The 17,597-nt window shown below is 59.9% G+C and overlaps 5 protein-coding genes across 5 annotated transcripts; all 5 read right to left on the reverse strand.

The window, feature by feature from the left end:
• Nucleotides 1-3,121: 3,121 nt before the first annotated feature.
• LDBPK_230950 (hypothetical protein, conserved) lies at nucleotides 3,122-5,917 on the reverse strand (the record flags this gene model as incomplete). Its single annotated transcript, XM_003860947.1, has 1 exon — nucleotides 3,122-5,917. The coding sequence occupies one exon, from the start codon at nucleotides 5,915-5,917 to the stop codon at nucleotides 3,122-3,124; it is 2,796 nt and encodes a 931-aa protein (XP_003860995.1).
• A 1,754-nt stretch (nucleotides 5,918-7,671) lies between these two features.
• Nucleotides 7,672-10,245, reverse strand: LDBPK_230960 (hypothetical protein, conserved; the record flags this gene model as incomplete). Its single annotated transcript, XM_003860948.1, has 1 exon — nucleotides 7,672-10,245. The coding sequence occupies one exon, from the start codon at nucleotides 10,243-10,245 to the stop codon at nucleotides 7,672-7,674; it is 2,574 nt and encodes an 857-aa protein (XP_003860996.1).
• Nucleotides 10,246-10,929: 684 nt separating this feature from the next.
• On the reverse strand, nucleotides 10,930-12,060 carry LDBPK_230970 (hypothetical protein, conserved; the record flags this gene model as incomplete). Its single annotated transcript, XM_003860949.1, has 1 exon — nucleotides 10,930-12,060. The coding sequence occupies one exon, from the start codon at nucleotides 12,058-12,060 to the stop codon at nucleotides 10,930-10,932; it is 1,131 nt and encodes a 376-aa protein (XP_003860997.1).
• A 1,432-nt stretch (nucleotides 12,061-13,492) lies between these two features.
• LDBPK_230980 (actin interacting protein-like protein) lies at nucleotides 13,493-15,052 on the reverse strand (the record flags this gene model as incomplete). The annotated part of the gene is made up of 1 exon (XM_003860950.1): nucleotides 13,493-15,052. One exon carries the CDS (start codon nucleotides 15,050-15,052, stop codon nucleotides 13,493-13,495), a length of 1,560 nt encoding a protein of 519 aa, XP_003860998.1.
• Nucleotides 15,053-15,965: 913 nt separating this feature from the next.
• LDBPK_230990 (hypothetical protein, conserved) lies at nucleotides 15,966-17,333 on the reverse strand (the record flags this gene model as incomplete). Its single annotated transcript, XM_003860951.1, has 1 exon — nucleotides 15,966-17,333. One exon carries the CDS (start codon nucleotides 17,331-17,333, stop codon nucleotides 15,966-15,968), a length of 1,368 nt encoding a protein of 455 aa, XP_003860999.1.
• Nucleotides 17,334-17,597: the final 264 nt, after the last annotated feature.

Here is a 17,597-nt window from a genome sequence, read left to right on the forward strand (position 1 = left end):
GGCAAGTCGCTACGCGGAGGAAGGAGGAGGAGATGGACTATACGGTGAGCGGGTGGGGTGGGAGGGGTGAATCAGCAGGTGACACAAAACGAAGAGGGATGGAGCGATAGAGGGGAGCAGCACAGAGAATCCGCGCAACGTTTCACCCCGCAGGGAGAAGACGAAAAGAAAATGCGAAGTAAACCTTTACAAAAACCTCCCGACACCTGGAGCGGCTCACGGCGCAGCAACGACGGTAGAAGAATCAATCAGCGAATGAAGGAGGGTCCGCTCGCACACGACGACTTTACGGTAAAAAGAGAGGTGAGAGAAGCAAGGAACGCACGTGTGCCTTGTATAATCGATAGCCGCAACAGCGGCAACGGATAGGCAACGCCAAACTTGCCAGCTTGAATTCGCGGCGGGGGGATGAGGGAGTTGCTATACGACGATGCAGCAAGAGTGGCGAAAGGAGCACGAAATAACCAAAAAAAAAAAGGTCAATGAATAACGGTAACAACTCGAGGTGCGCTTCTCTCACTGTTTGTGTGTGTGTGTGTGTGTGTGTGGCGCTTCCGTGGTTTGCACTCCCCACATCCTCTTTTTTTTTTCGTCGCTTCTGCACCTAACAATCGCGGACAAAGAAGGAATCGCAGGTCAAGGAAGGAGGCGCCGAAAAGGCCTTCGTTCCTGTGCCGCATAGGCGGCGGGTGTGGGGTGAGTGTGTGGGTGCGGTTGTGCACGGGGATGCCGTAGGAGGGAGGCGGGGTGGATGGAGAAAATGTTTGAAAAGCGAGAGAAAAGGAGGTGCAAGCAGAGCGGCACGGCAGAACGAGCGAGAGCATCCATGGCGCACGCACAAGGCCGGAGCGGAGATGATGGAGAGAGGGCAAGAGATATGAAGTGAGAGAACGAAATAGCATGGTGTGTTTGTATGCACAGGCCACGCAGGTGAGGCATTGCCTTCAGGCACACCCTTGGAACTGCTACCAAAGCGCCCCGGTGCTTTTTGCTGGTGACTCGGCCGTCTCTTACGGGAAAGATGTCCACGACTCAGCTTGGCGCACTGCATGCCGTGCAGGCGTCTACATCGGTGTCTGTGTGCGCCTGAGCGTGGGCTGCACACGCGGCTTACACGGCTGCCGCACTATCCGAGCCGCTTTGTTTTTCGAGCCGAGGAATGCGAGTGTCCCGTTCCATCGGTCGTTCTTTTGATAAGAACGCAGGTACGACGAGCACAGAACAGCAATAATGCATACATGCGTATATACATACATGTGTATATGCATATGCGCGCCTCCCTGTGTCCCGCGAGAGGGGCAAAGAGGGCAGAGGAGTGTCGGGGGTGTATGTCCCGTCTTGCTCTGGCACACTCACCCCCACACACACAAAAGGAGGAAGGCATCGCCTCGATGCCCGCGCACAGACATGCGCAACCGTTGCGCGCAGAGCCGAAGCGGTGCGGCGGGAAGAGGAAGAGGTAGAAATCCATCACGACACACAAGCACGTGGAAGCCACGACGAGGGAACAAAAAAAGAGAGTCAGGCGCGTCTATCGCACACGACGCCACAGGCACGCGACATTCCGCTAAAGGGAAACAGACACACAAAAGGAAGAAGAGCCCATCCCCTCCCCTCCCCACAAAACCAACCCGCTGACGAGGCTGTCGTATAGATCAGGAAGGAGGAAGAAGAGGAAGGGAGATGGGGGCGATGATGATGGGCATGTGTGCACATAGAAAGGCGAATGGGCGTTGAACTATACAAGAATAAAAAAGAGAAATGTAAAACGGACATGACAAACAAAAGAGAGAGAAAAAGGGCGACAAGGCGGTGCCATCTCCGTGAATGCCGAAGAGAAGAGGGGGTTGGGTGGGGCGGTGGGCCGAAGGTGGCACACAGGCAAGCACACGCAGAGCGAGAGAACAAGAGCAAGAGACAGTTAAAACGGGTGTCGAATAGAGAGGAGGACAGAAGGATAAGGATGTGCACAAGACAGAGAGGGCCAAGGGGAGGAAGGGAAGGATGGAGAGTGGGGCGGTGTGGAGAAGGCGAGGGGTGTCAAAGCAGAACACTCGCATACCGGACAAGAAAACAAAAAAAAAATGAAAGCACACTGAAAAGAGCCGGACTTGAAGAAAAGGAGAAGGCAATGACAAGACGAAGAGAAGTGGGAAGCGGGAGGACCGTTGAGTGAGCACAAGAGAAAGCCACACACAACGAGACAGAGCACGAGAAGAGAAGCGAGAGGAGGACTATGTCAACGAAAACCTAATCCGTCAAGTGAGAAAATGAAAGAGAGAGAAGGAGTGAGTGAGCCATCAGCGACGCGCCGCAACCGGCAGGGCCGTGCGCGCGCAGACACGCGAGCCAATATAAATGCTCGCGCTTCGAAGCCCCTCCCCCTTCCCTCCCTCCCCCTACGCGCATGCACAACCACGCAGCAAAAAACCGCGCCGACGTGGCGACAGCAACCCAACGCCACAGTGGAACGCAAGCAGCAAGACGGACAAAAGCACAAACAATGGAAGCATTAAAGCGTTTTTATTCTGGTAGCCCAAGTAAGATCACGCACATACGTATATGCACACATGTGCACATGCGTGCCACAGCAAAATCCGTAAGGAACGAAATTCAAAAGGGAAATAAAGGCAGAGGCAGAGGCGCGGCGCGTGAGCCTGCAAGGCGACGTCAAGCCCGACGTAACGATGAACGCACTCTTTTTTTCGCCTTGAAGCAAAACACAGACGCACCGGAAGAGCAAGACGACAACACCAGATATTCGTAAAAGGGAGAGGGGCGGAAGGCGCATCATGACAGGCAAGCATACACCTGACACGCCCATGCAGACGCATGCCGATACCATCCATCTCCCCCTCATCCATGCTTTCTTTTCGCACGTGCGCGGCCGTGTCTGTGTGCGTTATTGTATGCACCATGCACCACGAATCCATAGCAAGGGCACCAAAATAGGCGTCGACATGAATCCAGCCAGCTTTGAAACAAAGGCGCCGAAGAGATACCCACCCCCACCTGCCCTTCTCCGAGATAGTGATAGATACGCACATGTGCACCTATGTGTCGCCTTCTCTCACGGCACGGCGCACGGAGCAGCAGCAGCATGTACGAGGACGGCAACACACTAGAGAATGATGAGCATCTCCTCGGCAGCAGCCTGAACCACCGATGGTGAGCGGCCTAAGAAGGCCCAGTTGCCCAGACACGCAACGTGGCCCGCTGGCAGAATATTGTCGAGTCGGATGGCGCGAACGCGCCAGCTCATCGTTCGGCGCAGCGTCGCCGCAATGGCGCGAGGAATTTGACGGTACTGCGGAAAATCTGCCTCTGTTCCGGGCATCAGCGGTGTCATGGAAGACCGCGCTGACGCGACCGCAGACGTGCGAGCAGAGAACGCCATCACACTCTCCGCGGCCGCGGCAGCGTCCATATTCGATTCACTCAATCTCGACGTCTCACCTGTCCTCGGACTCGTCGTTGGAGCCCGCAGCCACCTCTCCACTTCCGCGTGCACTGTTGAGGCGACGCTGCGAACGCACTCGGAGGCCCAGCGAGGATCGCGCAGGAGAGATGTCACGGTGCTGCTGTTGCGGCTGCGGCGCGACGACGTTACGGAGCCCACGTCGCCGAAGTCCTGAACATCGCTCGTCGCTGCACCTTCGCTGCTTCTACAGATGAACCGTTTCAGAAGCGGCGAGGGTAAAATCAAGCTGTCGCGTCGCCGCAATAGGGAGAACGGTCGCGACAGCAGTGAGCCGACCGTCGATGCTGCAGACGCGGATGACTGCGAGCCATTGTCGAACTCGCTTCTACCCCCGTCAATGTGGTCAACCAACGGAGCGGCTACATCCTCCACGCGCACCGTCTCTTCATCATGCACCGGTACCGTTCTCCCGATCGTCCACGATGCAGCGAATACAGAGGATTGCATCCTTGTCACGGTGGTGCTGTCGGGCATCGGCGATTGGGAGTATGACGGGAGCGTCGACGTGGGCGACGCCGTCAAACCTGACCCGGACGATGATGTAGCCTGTGGCCGCAGGGTTGCTGTCATGAAATCGCTGTCATCGGAGTAGCCCTCCATGACGCTCTCCAGCGTGCCGGCGCACTTAAGTGCAGATGAGTGCGGCACCTGATGCACCATCTTGGCAGCAGCAGCATCTGGTGGAGGCGCCAAAGCAGAAACAAGGTCATCCATGGTGTAGCTCCTCGCACGCGCCGACGCAGAGCGCTGAGAATCGTGCCGGACACTGCTGCTGCTGCCGCTGCCGCCGCCGTATGCCTCTTCCTCCTCCACCTCTTCGAAAGAACGCAGCAGAATCGGCTTCGACACCTCTGTCGCCTCGTTCGCAAAGGCTGCCGCGCAGTGCGCCGTGCGGGGGGCCACGCCGATGAACTTGGTGTGGTCCGTGTCCACATTCTCGAAAATAAGTGAGCACGTGCCAAATCCGACTAAGATGTCGCGGTGCGTGTTCGCAAACAGCACACGGCGCCGGAAGAGTTGCAGCACGCGCAGGTGAGGCTCGTCAAGGAGGCGTCGCTGCAAGATGCGGTTCGCGTCGGACAATATGAGTTCGTCGTAGGTCTGGCAGAGCTTCATGCGCGCGAGGCACCAGGCACCAAAGTAGATTGGCCACCAAAGGCATTCCCCAGTACCGCAGTGCGGTGTGGCCACAGTCAGGAAATTCTCAAAGGTGACGTTCAGTCTCTGCAGCCTCTGGCGCAGATTCACAATGTCGTGGAAGAGCACGGCGTCGCTTGCTCGCGTTTCCGCTTGATCGACGAGAAGAAGATAGAGAAACTCGCGCTGGATAATGCCGCCGAAGCTGTGCGCCATCACAGAGAAGCATATCGGAAGCGGTGCTGCCGCCTCTGTCGAGAGGCGAGCCGCGTCGCTTGTGCCCACTGTGCGAGCGTAAACCGCCCACTTGGCCCGGCGCTGCTGCTCCTTCGACTCCACCTCGTTTAGCCACGTCTGCAGGGCAGGGACAACCTCCGCCAGCATCCTGTGCGCACAAGCCTGTGTGCCAGCATCTGTGCGCAGGTACTCGTTGCTGCCCGGTGAGAAGCACTGCAAGTTGCCGCTGCGGTAGAGACGCCCATTCATGCGGTTCGGGTACTCAATCTGCAAGCGATAGGCAGCCTTGTACGCGGCGCGCCGCGCATGCTGCTCGGCCGCCAAGGCATTATCCAAGTTTGAGCCGGGATCCACCTCATGCAACCCTGAAGCCTTGTCGGCATCGTCTGCAATGTCGCGCATGGAAGCAGCCTGCCATTGATGCCTCTGCGCCGCCGCCGCCTTCATGGAAGCTGCTTCCAACAGCACCTCCTTCAGCTCGGTCCTCGGCATCACGCTGTCGTCCGTGGAGCTTACCGGGGTCGTCGTACTCCCCGGCACAGTCGGCAGGCTGCTCGTGAGACTCAGTACAGTATGGCGGGCGCCACTGGTGCCGGGGATGCACGCGACAGGGACGGGCGCAGAGGGAGGAACACTGGAGCAGCGGTACCTCGGGCACGGGCTGCCGTAGAAGGGCAGCGGGGACCCAGAGAATTCGCCTCGTACGCTCACGCCTCTTTCCCCCGCGCATTCAACCGCCGACATCGCTGCCATGCGCGCTGCTGCCTCCTCCCACTTGGCAGCCGCCACCATCTCCGACGCCTCCAGCACACTGACTTCGTGGCTCACAAAAGCGTCCACGATGACGTTTTCGAAGTCGGCCGCGCTGCCGAGAACACCGTGCTGACATACAATGAAGTGATACGGGTCAACGACTCGGGACTCTGGTGCTATGGCACCGCTGCTGTCCGCGTCTGAGCGGCTCAGCTGCGGCGGGCAGGCGAGGCGCGCGTGCACGCGCTTGAAAGCGTCCTGCGGCGTGGAGCTTGACGACAGGCACCACTTGAGAAGACCGTGCAGCATTCGCGTTTTTTTTTCTTTTTTCGACTATGCTCTATAAATATATATGCGTGTGTGTGTGTGTGTGTGTGTGTGGTGGCTTCTTGTCCGCTCCTGTGGCAGCGCCGCGAAGGTGCTATGGCACGACACAGACACAACGCGCACTGCGAGGGTGAGAGCTGCGAAACACGGAAAGAAAGAGAGATGCAGAGATAAACCGAAAAGACGCGCAGAGAGCGCCCAGAGAAGCAAGAGAGGCAAGAGATCCGCCACACTGGGAATTGGAAAAAGACGCGCTCGGCCGAAATTCATACATAAAAGTATACACAAATCGACAGTCGGCAGCAAACACAAAGAAGGAAGGAGGGAAAACGGAACATGTAAAAGCATATACGTCTGTCTGTCCACATCAATAAACAAGAGCCGGTGTGCAGACGCGCACCTACGCGAGAACGAGCCCTGCAGCAGAGCCCAGCCAAGAGACACAAAGAAGGCAACGACAAATCGGAGACGGAAGCCCCTGGGAGGGGAGATAATACAGGTGGTCGTTCGCGTTAGGGGGTGTGAGGGGAGGAGAAACCGCTCTGGCGCGCTCTGCGCACGATGTAAGGGGGAGTATATTCGGGGGAAGGGAGGGGGGCGGTGCAGAGATAGAGAAGACGCGCGACAACCAAACACAAGATAACGAAAACCAAGAAAAGGCGGCGAAAGCCCAAGTGGAAGAGAGAGAGATGAGGAATGCGGAATGAGGAACGGCAGCAGAAGCCAGGCGCTCGAGTACAGAGAGAAAAGAGCGAGCAGCGGCCTCTGTGTGTGTGTGTGTGTGTGTCTGCGTGCGTGCGTGCGTTCTCGACGTCCAATCTGTTTTGTAGTATAGGTTATGATGGGCTCGTGAGAACGCGTTTAGTTCTACGCTGTATTCGTCCCTACCTGAGAGCAAGAAGAGGGTCAGGCGCTCCGCGCATATTTTGTGCGATGGCGAAGACAGGGTGGGACGGCGCAAGTCGAGTTGGCGAAAACGACAACATAAGCGCATGTATACGTTTTGTGCGTGTGTGTATGTAATATGATGGGAGCGAGGGGCGGTGCGGACCACAGCAGATGCACCAGAGAGAGAGAGAGCGACCAGGGAAAAGCGATTGGAAACGAAAACCACAACGAGTGAGAGAGAGGATGTACAGTGGGAAGGTGAGAGCCGCGCTCTCGTGTGCGGCAACTACCAGAGTGACATATATAAAGGAAGCGCAGACGGACAAACACACGCTCATGCATGTGCGCAGTGCTGCGACACCCACTCACCTGCAGCAAATCAAGGCTCTCGCACGAGAAGATCTAGCGGCGAAGGACGCGCAGGGGGAGGGGGACGAGTGGCAGAGGGAGAGATGAGGGTGTCAGGCGACGCCCGACGCCGCCGTCCCCTCCGGCGCGTCCCGAGGTACGGGGCATCGGCTTTTACTCTTGTTCACGGATTTGTGTAGCCCTTGTTACTGGCTTAAGTCTTAATTGCACAATGTGAAGAAGGGGTGCTGCAGCAGCGCGTACAACCGCAGGAAAGAAACTAGGGGAGGAGGGCTGAGAGAGGACGTGGGGCGAACGCGAGGTGAGATGCTGAGAGTGGCTGAGCAAGACAAAAAAGAGTTTGTTGGCGTAGCCGCCGCCATGACGTGCAAAATCCCCCCTTCTCCCCCCCCCCCCCAAGGATGGCGACGGCCGCGAATCAGTCGAACGGGGCCACGGCATGCACACAATCAGGGCGCCTCTCCTGCTTCCTCGTCTCTTCACTGAAGTGTCGCTGCGGCGGCCACAGCTTCGCGCACGACTCGTGACCGGCACACCGTGCACTGCCGCATCTCCACTTCCTGCATGGTCCACGACGGTGTCGATTTGGGGGCAGAGTCGGACTTCACAGGCGAGGAGCTGAAAAACGGTGGAGGCAGCGGACGCAGATATCCGTGGATCGAGCACTCGGCACACAACAGCAGTGGGTTCTCGAAGGCCGCCGGCGAAACCTCCACACAGCCGGAGCGCGGGCCGCTGACACTCTCGCGGTTGCCTGCTGCGGCAATCGCTATCTGCGGCCCCTCCGCCTTTCCGCTGCATCGCTCACACATGCAGAAGAAGCGGTAAGTGCCGAGCAGATTCCGGCGCCGCTCGGCGCTGTTCAGCTGCTCTACATCTGTGTAGCAGATTGTCAGCGGCTCCTGTGGCGCGATAGCGCGCAGTGCGTAGAAAGCGGCGATGCGGCCGCCATGATGCATGACGCGGCACAAGTTCGGCACGCAGGAGTGGTTAAAGTACGACGCCTCTGGGTACATGCCGAAGCCGATGCAGTGGTCCTGCGTATCATAGACCCCGAAACTGTTGCACTGCGCAGCGGCGCACAGTCGCTGAAAGTACACCTCCGATACCTGCAGCACGTCGCCAGTGCCCTTCTCCAGATGCGCCAACGGCCGCGATGCTGTGTCCACACGGCTGTCACCGTCGCTGCCGTCGACGGTGACGCCTCTCTGTTGGTGAAGCAGGAGCTGCTGAAGCGCCGGCAGCACCCGCTTCGCGAAGGCACGGTAGTAGCGCTGGTATGTGCTGCGGTGATGCTTCGCGATGACGGACAAGTTTGTCTCCATCTGAGCCAAGTCCGCGTATCGCGGGGTTCGTGCACGGAGCTTCGGAAGAGGGTCGTCGTCGGCACCGTCCCTGCTGGTGTTAATGCTGGTGCAGCTGCGCAATCGTGCCGCAGTCGTCGCTCTGACGACACGCGGGTCCGCAGCAGGTGAGTCGCTGGAGCCATCCGGCGGCCCTTCAGCGCTTGAGCGGTCTCTCGGTGCCGAAACCTCACGAGCGATGCGTCGCAGCTCAGGGTCAGCGTCGAGCACCTCCACCGTGCCTTTCAGGCCCGCCTTGGCGCGAATCTCGTTAATCGACCACACCTCCTTTGGAATGACCACGGAGTCGACCGCCATTGACGTGGAGCTTGCCACCAGCGTGTCTGGGCTGCACTGATCACCTCGGCCCGGCAACGCACTGGGACTTGTAGGCGGCAGCAACTGTTCGTCCAAGGTGTTGGTTTGCGATCTAGCTTCGACAGACGCTGAACCGCCATCACCAGGGGAGGGCGCTGCCACCTGCGCCGCGACGCCGCCCTCCGAGTGCACAGCGGCATCTTCAGCTGTAGCGGCGCAGCGTGCCTGGTACCCGGTACGGCACACACGTGCCACCACAATGGCACTGAAGAGCAGCGACTGGAACTCGAGCATTCGTGGCTCGCTTGTCGACCGTGCCCAGTGCAGTGGTTCGTCCCCCGGCATCACAACAGTGCTGGACGCGCCGCCGGCGCTTGCCGAAGAGCTGGCCACGCCCCTCGTGTAGTACGCAGCCATGAGCCGAGGGTACAGAGACCGCAGCAAGGCACATTCGCCGCTCTGCTCGTGCTCGTCCCGATGGGCGCGCCAGCACACCTCGGAGCAGAAGCAGAGGACCCCACAGCCGGTGCAGCCAGACATGGCTGGCTCCTCATACGCGGCTCCCGCCGCGAAAGACGAGGATGATGTCGGCGTCTCCCACCCTTCGCGGCGCACCACCGGCAGCCCTTCCTCAACGCGACGACGACGCTGCAGCCGCCGCCTCAAGAGGAGCTCCTCCCTCAGCGCAAGAGCCTTTTCTTGTAAACGCTGCTTTAGCTCCACCGCGCCCTTCTTGCGGGTCGCAGAAGACTTGGATGGCTTCTTCAACTTGCGGAGCGCCGCTGCTGCAGCTGCGGAGGCCGCGTCGTCGCCGCCCTCGTCGCTTTTGTTAACTTCGTCAGAGCCAGGGGCCTGTGCCTCGGCGACCCTGATACTTCGGTCAAGCTCCTCTTGCTCCTGAGCAATGTCCATTGCTAGCTCGGCGAGGCTTCCACGATTGCACAGCCACCGGCCTGCAGGGATCTCTTGAAAGCACACGGAGCACCACGTCGGCGTCGTAGTGTACCAGCGAGAGAGGCTCGTCGGAGAGACCTCGCCCTGCACGCCCGCCTCGTCCTCCAGTGCATGCGTGTAGTGCGACGCAGACGCCGATTCGCCCGCTGCCGATACCGCGGCCGCGCTGTTTGCTCGATTGCCGCAGCCATGCCCTCCTCCCGCCTTCCTCGCCGTCGTGCCGCCCGGGTCTGCGCTTGAGGCGCTGGTTGCCGCATCCGACCTCGCGGTAGCTTTAGAGGAGAGGTGGAGGGCGCTGGGGCACCAATTGGGGTTCATGACGAGCCCAAACGGCGCCGCAGCGAGCACGAGCTCGCCGGGAGAGAGATGACGTCGTGCCACAGCGTGCCGGCCCGCCTCCTCTTTTGAGCTGTAGGTGAGGCTGACACAGCTGTCCATGTTTTAGGGAAGCGGCTGCAGAGTGGCGGCAGTGTGCGTGCAGCAGCGTGCAACGAAGTTCAGGGTAACGCAGTCCTCTGCGGTGCCCCTTGCGCGTCGGTGGTAGGAGGTGTTGCCAGACGTGGGGTGCCCCTATGCGCCTCCACAAGAGACTCGACATGCGGGAAAGAGAACAGAGAACAGCAGAAAAGAAGGGATGAAGATAAGCGCCTGGGCGTCATGAAGGCCGCGGGCGGTACGGCGTCACGCCGCTCTCCGTAGGCTCCGTAAAGGTGCAACGACGCCACAAGGGCTGCCCTGCTCCACCTCTGTGTACTCGTGAGAGAGGGCCAACAAAGCACAGCCGTTACCCTGCACACGAGCACACGCGCGCCAGCTGAGTCGCCCAAGATAAGAACGGGCTCACGCCAGCTCGGCGATCCGCGAGAGAACACGCAGGCGGGTATGTCGCATGCAACGGCACAGGAGGAGGGGAAGGGAGGTACCTGTGACGCCGCCACCACCACCCCTGCCATTGATTCTTTTTGCTTCTCCGCTTCCTCAGCAGGAAAGAGCCGGCACGTCGACAAGTGCGCGCCCGCAGGACGGCAGACGAACGATAAAAAAGAGAGATGAAAGGCAGCAGACATGCACCAAAGAAGGCGCAGGCTATCTAGAAGTCGCTCTACCTCATCCTTTCCACGGTTACGCCGTTGCCGCGTCTGCAAGCGCCGCACCCTCAGACTCTGTCTCACTTGTCTTTGAATCCTCCTCCAACTCCATCAGACGCAAGGCGTCCGTGCTAGGTCTCTCGAAGGCCGAGCGTGTCAAACGAAAGACGCGCTCATCGTACTCCCGCTTCCAAAAGTTCTCGGAACGGTGCCGCAGCACGTGAGCCGGCAAGTCATGCGTGTCGGCTAGCCTGTACGCGTAGAGCTTGCTGCGAGGTGAGGTGTCCATCACACGCAAGAGGTTCAGCAAGTGCTGTAAGTCGGCTTTCCAGAACGGCCGCCCTGTCTCGTAGTAGTACGTGACGGACATGCCAAACATAATGCATGGAATGGTGAGAAATGCGGTGTAGCGTATGTAGCCGCGGCGGAACTCGTCTGGGTGGTAGCGGTACTCGCGGTGAATCCGCTCGTCCATGTTGTCACGATCCCGCTTCGACATGGCGTCCTCACTCCACGAGTCGCGTAGCTGCCGCTCCCCCCACGGTGCCTTCTTCTTTATCTTCAGGTCGCTGCGCGGTGCATGCTTGCTTTTCCCGATCAATTCAGCCGACGGCGCCTGGCGAGTGCAGCTTGACTTGGACGGACGATCACCGCTGCGCGTGCCTCTCTCCATCGTCGCTTCGGGCGCAGAAGCGGCGGCAGAGGAAAAGGCGCGTAAACTTGCGTGGCTGGCCTTCATCACAGCGTCGCCAGCCACTTTGGGCGGCACCTCTGTAGGCTGTGCCGACGAACACGGGGAAGACGTAAGTGCCTCGTGTTGTCTCGAGTCCGCTGCGTCGCCACCGGTGCAGGTGATGGACTCTGAAAATGGAGGCGCAGATTGTGATGACGCGGCACGCACCGGACATCGTGTTGCGCCTGCCGAAACCAGCGATGGAACGCTGCCACACCCGCTCATGTTCGGAGTCTGGCTCGGCGGGGGAATGGAGCTGACGAGTCGCAATGGGGTAGCCTTGATAAAGCGGCAATGGTCAATGCCGGCGCTCGACAGGCGCCGCAGCGACAACGACGGTGTGCGCAACCTGTCCATGCGGCGCATCCTTTTCCTTTCTCTTCCTCCCGTATGTGTGTGCTTGTGCGATGCAAGAAACAGAGAGACTGACATGCATGAAGACACATGAAGGAAGAAGCCACAGCGGCATGATGCGCCGGTCAACGCAAGTATGCCCAGCAATGAGAGGTACACTCTGCAGAGCTGGTCCCCCTCCCGAATTCGCCTCCGCCCCCCCCCGTGCTGAGGAAGGCGGCGGGTGCAGAGGTGCATGTCGGCTCGGTCTTCCTTCTCACATCATCGAAAAGTATGCAGGCATGCCTACACTGGCGGATAACATAATGCACGGGGAGCAGGCGCATGGCCTCCGTTGTCAATGGCCCTGAAAAGAGAGCCGACTCGCTCCGCACCTTTCCCACATCAGAGGCGCACCGTGTCTCTGGTCCATGGACGCACTGTTTATGCTGCTGTTGCTCTTCGTCTTCTTAACCTACGCTTCTTGACTCTTTACTCGGCAACCTGCTGCCTGTGAGCAGACACGCATCCGCATCTACACCCGCTTCGCCTGCAGCTCTCCATCGCGCAAACCCTCTCCCTACTCCGACTTGAGATCTCGCAAAGGCATTTTCCGCGTCCTCAGCGCACCCACTCGCTGCCCAGACAAGCGTGCGGCCAACGCCACGCCCGAGCCGCCGCCCGCCCGCCGGCCTGCCACAGGCCCCCATCGCCTCCTGCACTGCAGCCGTAGGCGCACACGCGGTACAGCAATGCGCCGACTCAGTCCGCCCAGCGCCGCCTCTGCCTCAAACTCTACACAGCACCCGCCGCCTCGCAGGCCGCCGCGCAGCCGCTCCCATCGTGCCACCAGTCGCCACCCACGTGGTGCAGCCCGTACGCGGTGGCACGCCGGCCCCGCACCAGTGGGCAGTGCGAGGGCGGGGGGCGGGATACGCGCCAGCCACGCTGGCACGCTGCCCATCATCTGGACGGTACAGACGTGTGCGCTGGCGCAGGTCGCTCCGACGCGCCGCCGTCCGGGGCTTGAAACTGTCACCACCGGAAGGTGGCTCGGCATCGGCAGGGGATAGCGAGAGGATGGGGGGCTGCATGACTTCCCGCACACACACACAGTGTGGGGCTACCGGTCCACGCGATACCACACGCTGAGGTGTCCCCCGTGTCATGGGGAGCAGGTAGCGAGCAAAAAGGCGCGAGAAACTGTCAGGGCCGAGCAGTGCAAAGGCGAAGACCGGCTCGTCGTTGGCGTAGGAGGGCTTAGAACACACGCACCCACACACAAAACACATACGTGGCGGTCATGTCCCTGCTGGTCGGCTCTGCGCTCAGAGATAGAGGAGAAAGGACACGATGACACTTGACGGCACCTCACCGGAGACCATAGCGGGGGAGGACTGCGGAAACGACACCCAAACACGCACAGCGCGACGCAGTCAGAGGCGGCGAGCAGGAAGCGATCAACAGCAGCGTCCGTTTCGAATTACGGCATCACGCGCGCTACCTATCCCTCTCCCCGGCTCCCTTCGCTTTATTTTTCTTGCTCCAGCGGCAACACCTTATATGGATTCAAGATGCCGTTCGGGTCCATCATCGCCTTAACGTCCGTCATGAGTCGAATCACCTCGCTCGTGCGGGAGAGATGTAGGTAGTCGCGCTTCTGCATACCCACGCCGTGCTCGGCCGAGATGCTGCCGGCGTGCGCGGCGCAGTACTCGTACACGGCCGGGTACAGCGCCGCGTCAAGCTGCTCGCCGTGCGAGCGGGTCAAGTCCACCACGTTCAGATGCACGTTGCCGTCGCCAAAGTGCCCGTAGCCGACAACGATCACCTCGGCCGGGTCCATCTTGTGGTGCTTGTACAGAATCTCGCGCGTGTGCTCGACGACGCCGTAGAACTTGTCAATAGGGAATGACACGTCGTACTTGTAGATAAGTCCGCCGCTCGCCAGGTGCACTGGGATGCCCTCACGCAGCGCCCACAGCTGCTCCGTCTGGGCAGCGGATTGCGAGAGGATGGGCTCGTACTGGCCACCGCCGCTCAGCTTGTCGCCAAGCTTCGCCTGCGCTGCCTCAACAAATTCGGAGAGCTTGTCGAAGTCGTGCTTTTCGTTGCTGCCATGCGTCTCCACAAGAACGCAGAAGTAGGCAGAAGTGAAGTCCTTGCCGCCGCAGAACACGTCGTTCTTGTACGTGCGCTCGTACGGCACCTCCTTCGCTGGGCTAGTCGTCATCGACTCCCCGTCCATCACCTCGAACGCCGACAAGCATTCGGCGAGGTGGTTGTTCGCCAGGTGGTAGAGCTCCAGCACAGACTCGAAGTCCTTCAGGCGGAACATGGCCAGCTGCTTCGACGTGGGTTGCGGGTAGAGCTTGATGGCCGCGCGGGTCACAACACCCAGGGTGCCTTCGCTGCCTATAAACAGGTGCTTCAGGTCGTAGCCGGCGTTGTCCTTGCGCAGCGTCGACATCATATTCAAGATGTCGCCCTTTGCCGTCACCACCTCCACGCCGAGCACGTTCGAGTGCATGGAGCCGTAGCGTGCGAAATGGATGCCACCGGCGTTGGTACTAACATTGCCGCCAATCATCGAGCTTCCCTTCGAGCCCATCATGAGTGGAAAGAGCAGCCCTTCCTTCGCGCACGCCTCCTGGCACTGCTGGAGGATGACACCAGACTCGGCTTCCACTGACATCGTGTTCTTGGACACCACGGGCGTCGCATTCATCAGATGCGTGCTAAGGACCAGCTCATCGTGCACCGGCTCCGCGCCGTAGACCATGCTCGTATTGCCGCTCTGCGGCACTACCGCCAACTTCTCCGCTTGGCAGTACTTCAGAATCTCGCTGACGTGAGTGGCGCAGGTTGGCATCAGCACAGCCGGGGTGGCACCTTGCACTTGGCGCATCCAGTCCACATTGAATGGCGCGATCGCCTCCGTATCAGTCAGTATCTTGCCCTTTCGCTTCGAGGCGCTGCAGGGCTTTTCCAGCACGCTGTGGAAGTAGCTCAAGTGCTTCGATGTGATCTTGGCAAACCGAGGGCTGCGCGTCGCGTAATGCGACGCCCTCTCAACTGGTGTGAGGCCCATTCGTGCGTGCTGTGTTGTGGAACGGGAAAGAAGGGGGAGGGGGAGGGCGGAGGAGCCGATGAGCAGGCTTGCTGTGCGTGCGGCCCGAGAGAGAGAGAGAACACCAAGCGGCTATCACGCGTGTGTTCGAGTTTCGTCGTCCACTGGAGGAAGACGGGCGTGCCTTCGGCGGCTAAGGCTCGCCAATGGAAAGGACTGAATGGAAACGAGGGACGATAGTGTGAGGAAAGAGGGCAAGGGCGCAATGAGAGGCGGTACTGTCCGAGAAAACGACACAGACACACACGGTAAGATGAGGAAAGAGAAAGTTCGTCTGTGCGGAAGGAGGGGTGGGGATATGGAGAGAGGAGAGATGGACGAGTACATCCGTGGGTGGGCGGTGGTGGTGACGCCACGCCACGCCGGAAAAGAGAGGGGGCAGGGCCAGTGATATGAGGGATGGGAAAGTGACGAGACGCAGAGAGGGAGGGAGAGTGAGGGGAAGCGCACCACGTGCGAGTGAATCAAAGTTATGTTTTCTGTTTGATCAGGGAGGATGGGGGTTTCGTGTGTGTGTGTGTGTGTGTGATGCTCACATGCCTTGCGTCGATGTCTCTGCGCGCGTGCTTATTCTCTCGTCTCGTGCTTTTCTTTTCTCTTTACGCTTTACCTCCCGTCCCTTACACGCGAGTCACATCACCTTCTTCGAGATTAAGCGGCAGGCGAAGTGAGTGGGAGGCAGGGGAGGGGTAGGGGCTTAAGGGAGCACGTACAACCGGCAACACGCAGATGACCGATGCAATGACAGTCCCTGCTGAAGGCAGTGCTAGGAGACTCACAAGGGCGGAGGGAGCAGACACCCAACGGCTATGCGGGAAATAAGGCGGGGCAGTAGCGTCTCGCCACATTCTGCTGCATTGAATGGCGCAGATGTCTAGACGGCATTGCCGCCTCCGGTCAACGCAGCGGACGCCGCCGCCTCCGCGTCGCACCGCGGGCAGTGGCAGGTGAAGAAGTAGTTCCTCAGTCGCCGCTGCCGCTCCGCGCGGGACGCGGCACCGGCAGTTAGCGGAATGTAAGTGATTGTCAGCGGCTCGCCGGCCCGGATGGGCCGCGTCGTCTTGAGCACAATCTCGTGCGTTCCATCCACGGTGCTGACGGCGGCATTGGGCACGCAGGAATGGTTGAAGCACGACAGTAGGGAGTAGAGGCCGGCACCCTTCAAGACCCAGTCAAACACGCCAGTGGACAGCGCTTCGCCAGGCGGCAGCACATAGTCGTTGATGGCGTGCGCGTTCAGCACCATCTGACCAACTAGGGTTCGGAGCGTGTCGGTGCTGAAGATTACCTGCACAAGAGCCTCAGCCCACAGTAAAGTCGGCGCCGGCACCGCCTGCTGCTGCTGGTGCTCGTCGAACACCAGCGTGTGCCGTCGAACATCGGACAACGGCGCACCACTGGCAACGAGTAGCTGCGTGGCACACTGCTCGGCCAACAAGAGGCGCAGCTTAGCCATCCAGGAGGCGAGCGACGCACCGTCGAACTCCACGTTGTCCGGCGGGCTGATGAGTCGGCTGAACGGCGCGACGACTTGGGTGAAGAGTTGATAGATCAGGGAGGCGGTGGACCAGGTGGCGCCACGGGCAGAGTCGCCAGCCTGCTGCTTCTGCTGAAAGACGTAGTCTGCCTGGAGGACTTCGTGCGCTAGCTGCTGCTGTTCAATGACGTAGGAGAGGCGGTGGGTGATCCAGGCGACGCAGCGGGCGAGGGCCTCCAAGGTAATCTCGGATGATGTCGTGGACGACGCGAGCGAGGAGGGGGCGGAAGAGAGGGACTGGGTCGCCGTCAGCTTGACGTCCTCAGCATCGCCAGACCCGTCTCTGCCAACGTGGCTCTCCCGCACTACAGGTAGACAGGAGCACAGCAAGCGATGCACGCGTGAGCTGGCCTGCTGGCACTCGGGAGAGCAGAAGTAGGACGCACAGTGAGTGCACTGCGACCACGACTTGGGAAGCGCAGCCGAACTGGCGGGCGATGGAGATTCCGCGTCTGTCTCAGAAGCCGATTGTTGGTGGCTGCTGAGAGAGAGGCATTGGAAACAGAAAGGAGTGGACAGCGCCAGCAGCGAAGGAGACGGCCATGACACAATGGGCAGCTCCTCGAAGAGTGCAAAGCCCTCCTCCAGGCTTGCGGTCGCCTTCACGTGTTTGCCTTCCGCGCTTGTCACGCAAACCTCGCACAGAACCCCTAGGCGGCCAAAGATGGTGTTCAGCTCACTCGCAGCCTTTGCAGCGGGGTCCATGGTGGCGCAGTGCAGGAGCGTGTGGAGGCAGCAAAATCACAATGGGAGGGGGGGCTGGCTGCCAGCTTGGCTATGCTCGACAAGCGGGAGACCTTCACCCGTTGAAACACTACATGTGCGAAAAGGAAAAGAGAGCCACTCGGCTCTCGAGACATGATCGGAAAGGCCATGACGGTCCGAGAGCAAGCGGGAGAGTTGAAAAGGCAACCTCAGGCATACGGGCATAGCCAAACGGAAGTCCTACCGGAGCGAGAGAGAGAAAGA

Source organism: Leishmania donovani, chromosome 23 (genome assembly GCF_000227135.1).
Source record: "Leishmania donovani BPK282A1 complete genome, chromosome 23".
NCBI lineage: Eukaryota > Euglenozoa > Kinetoplastea > Trypanosomatida > Trypanosomatidae > Leishmania > Leishmania donovani.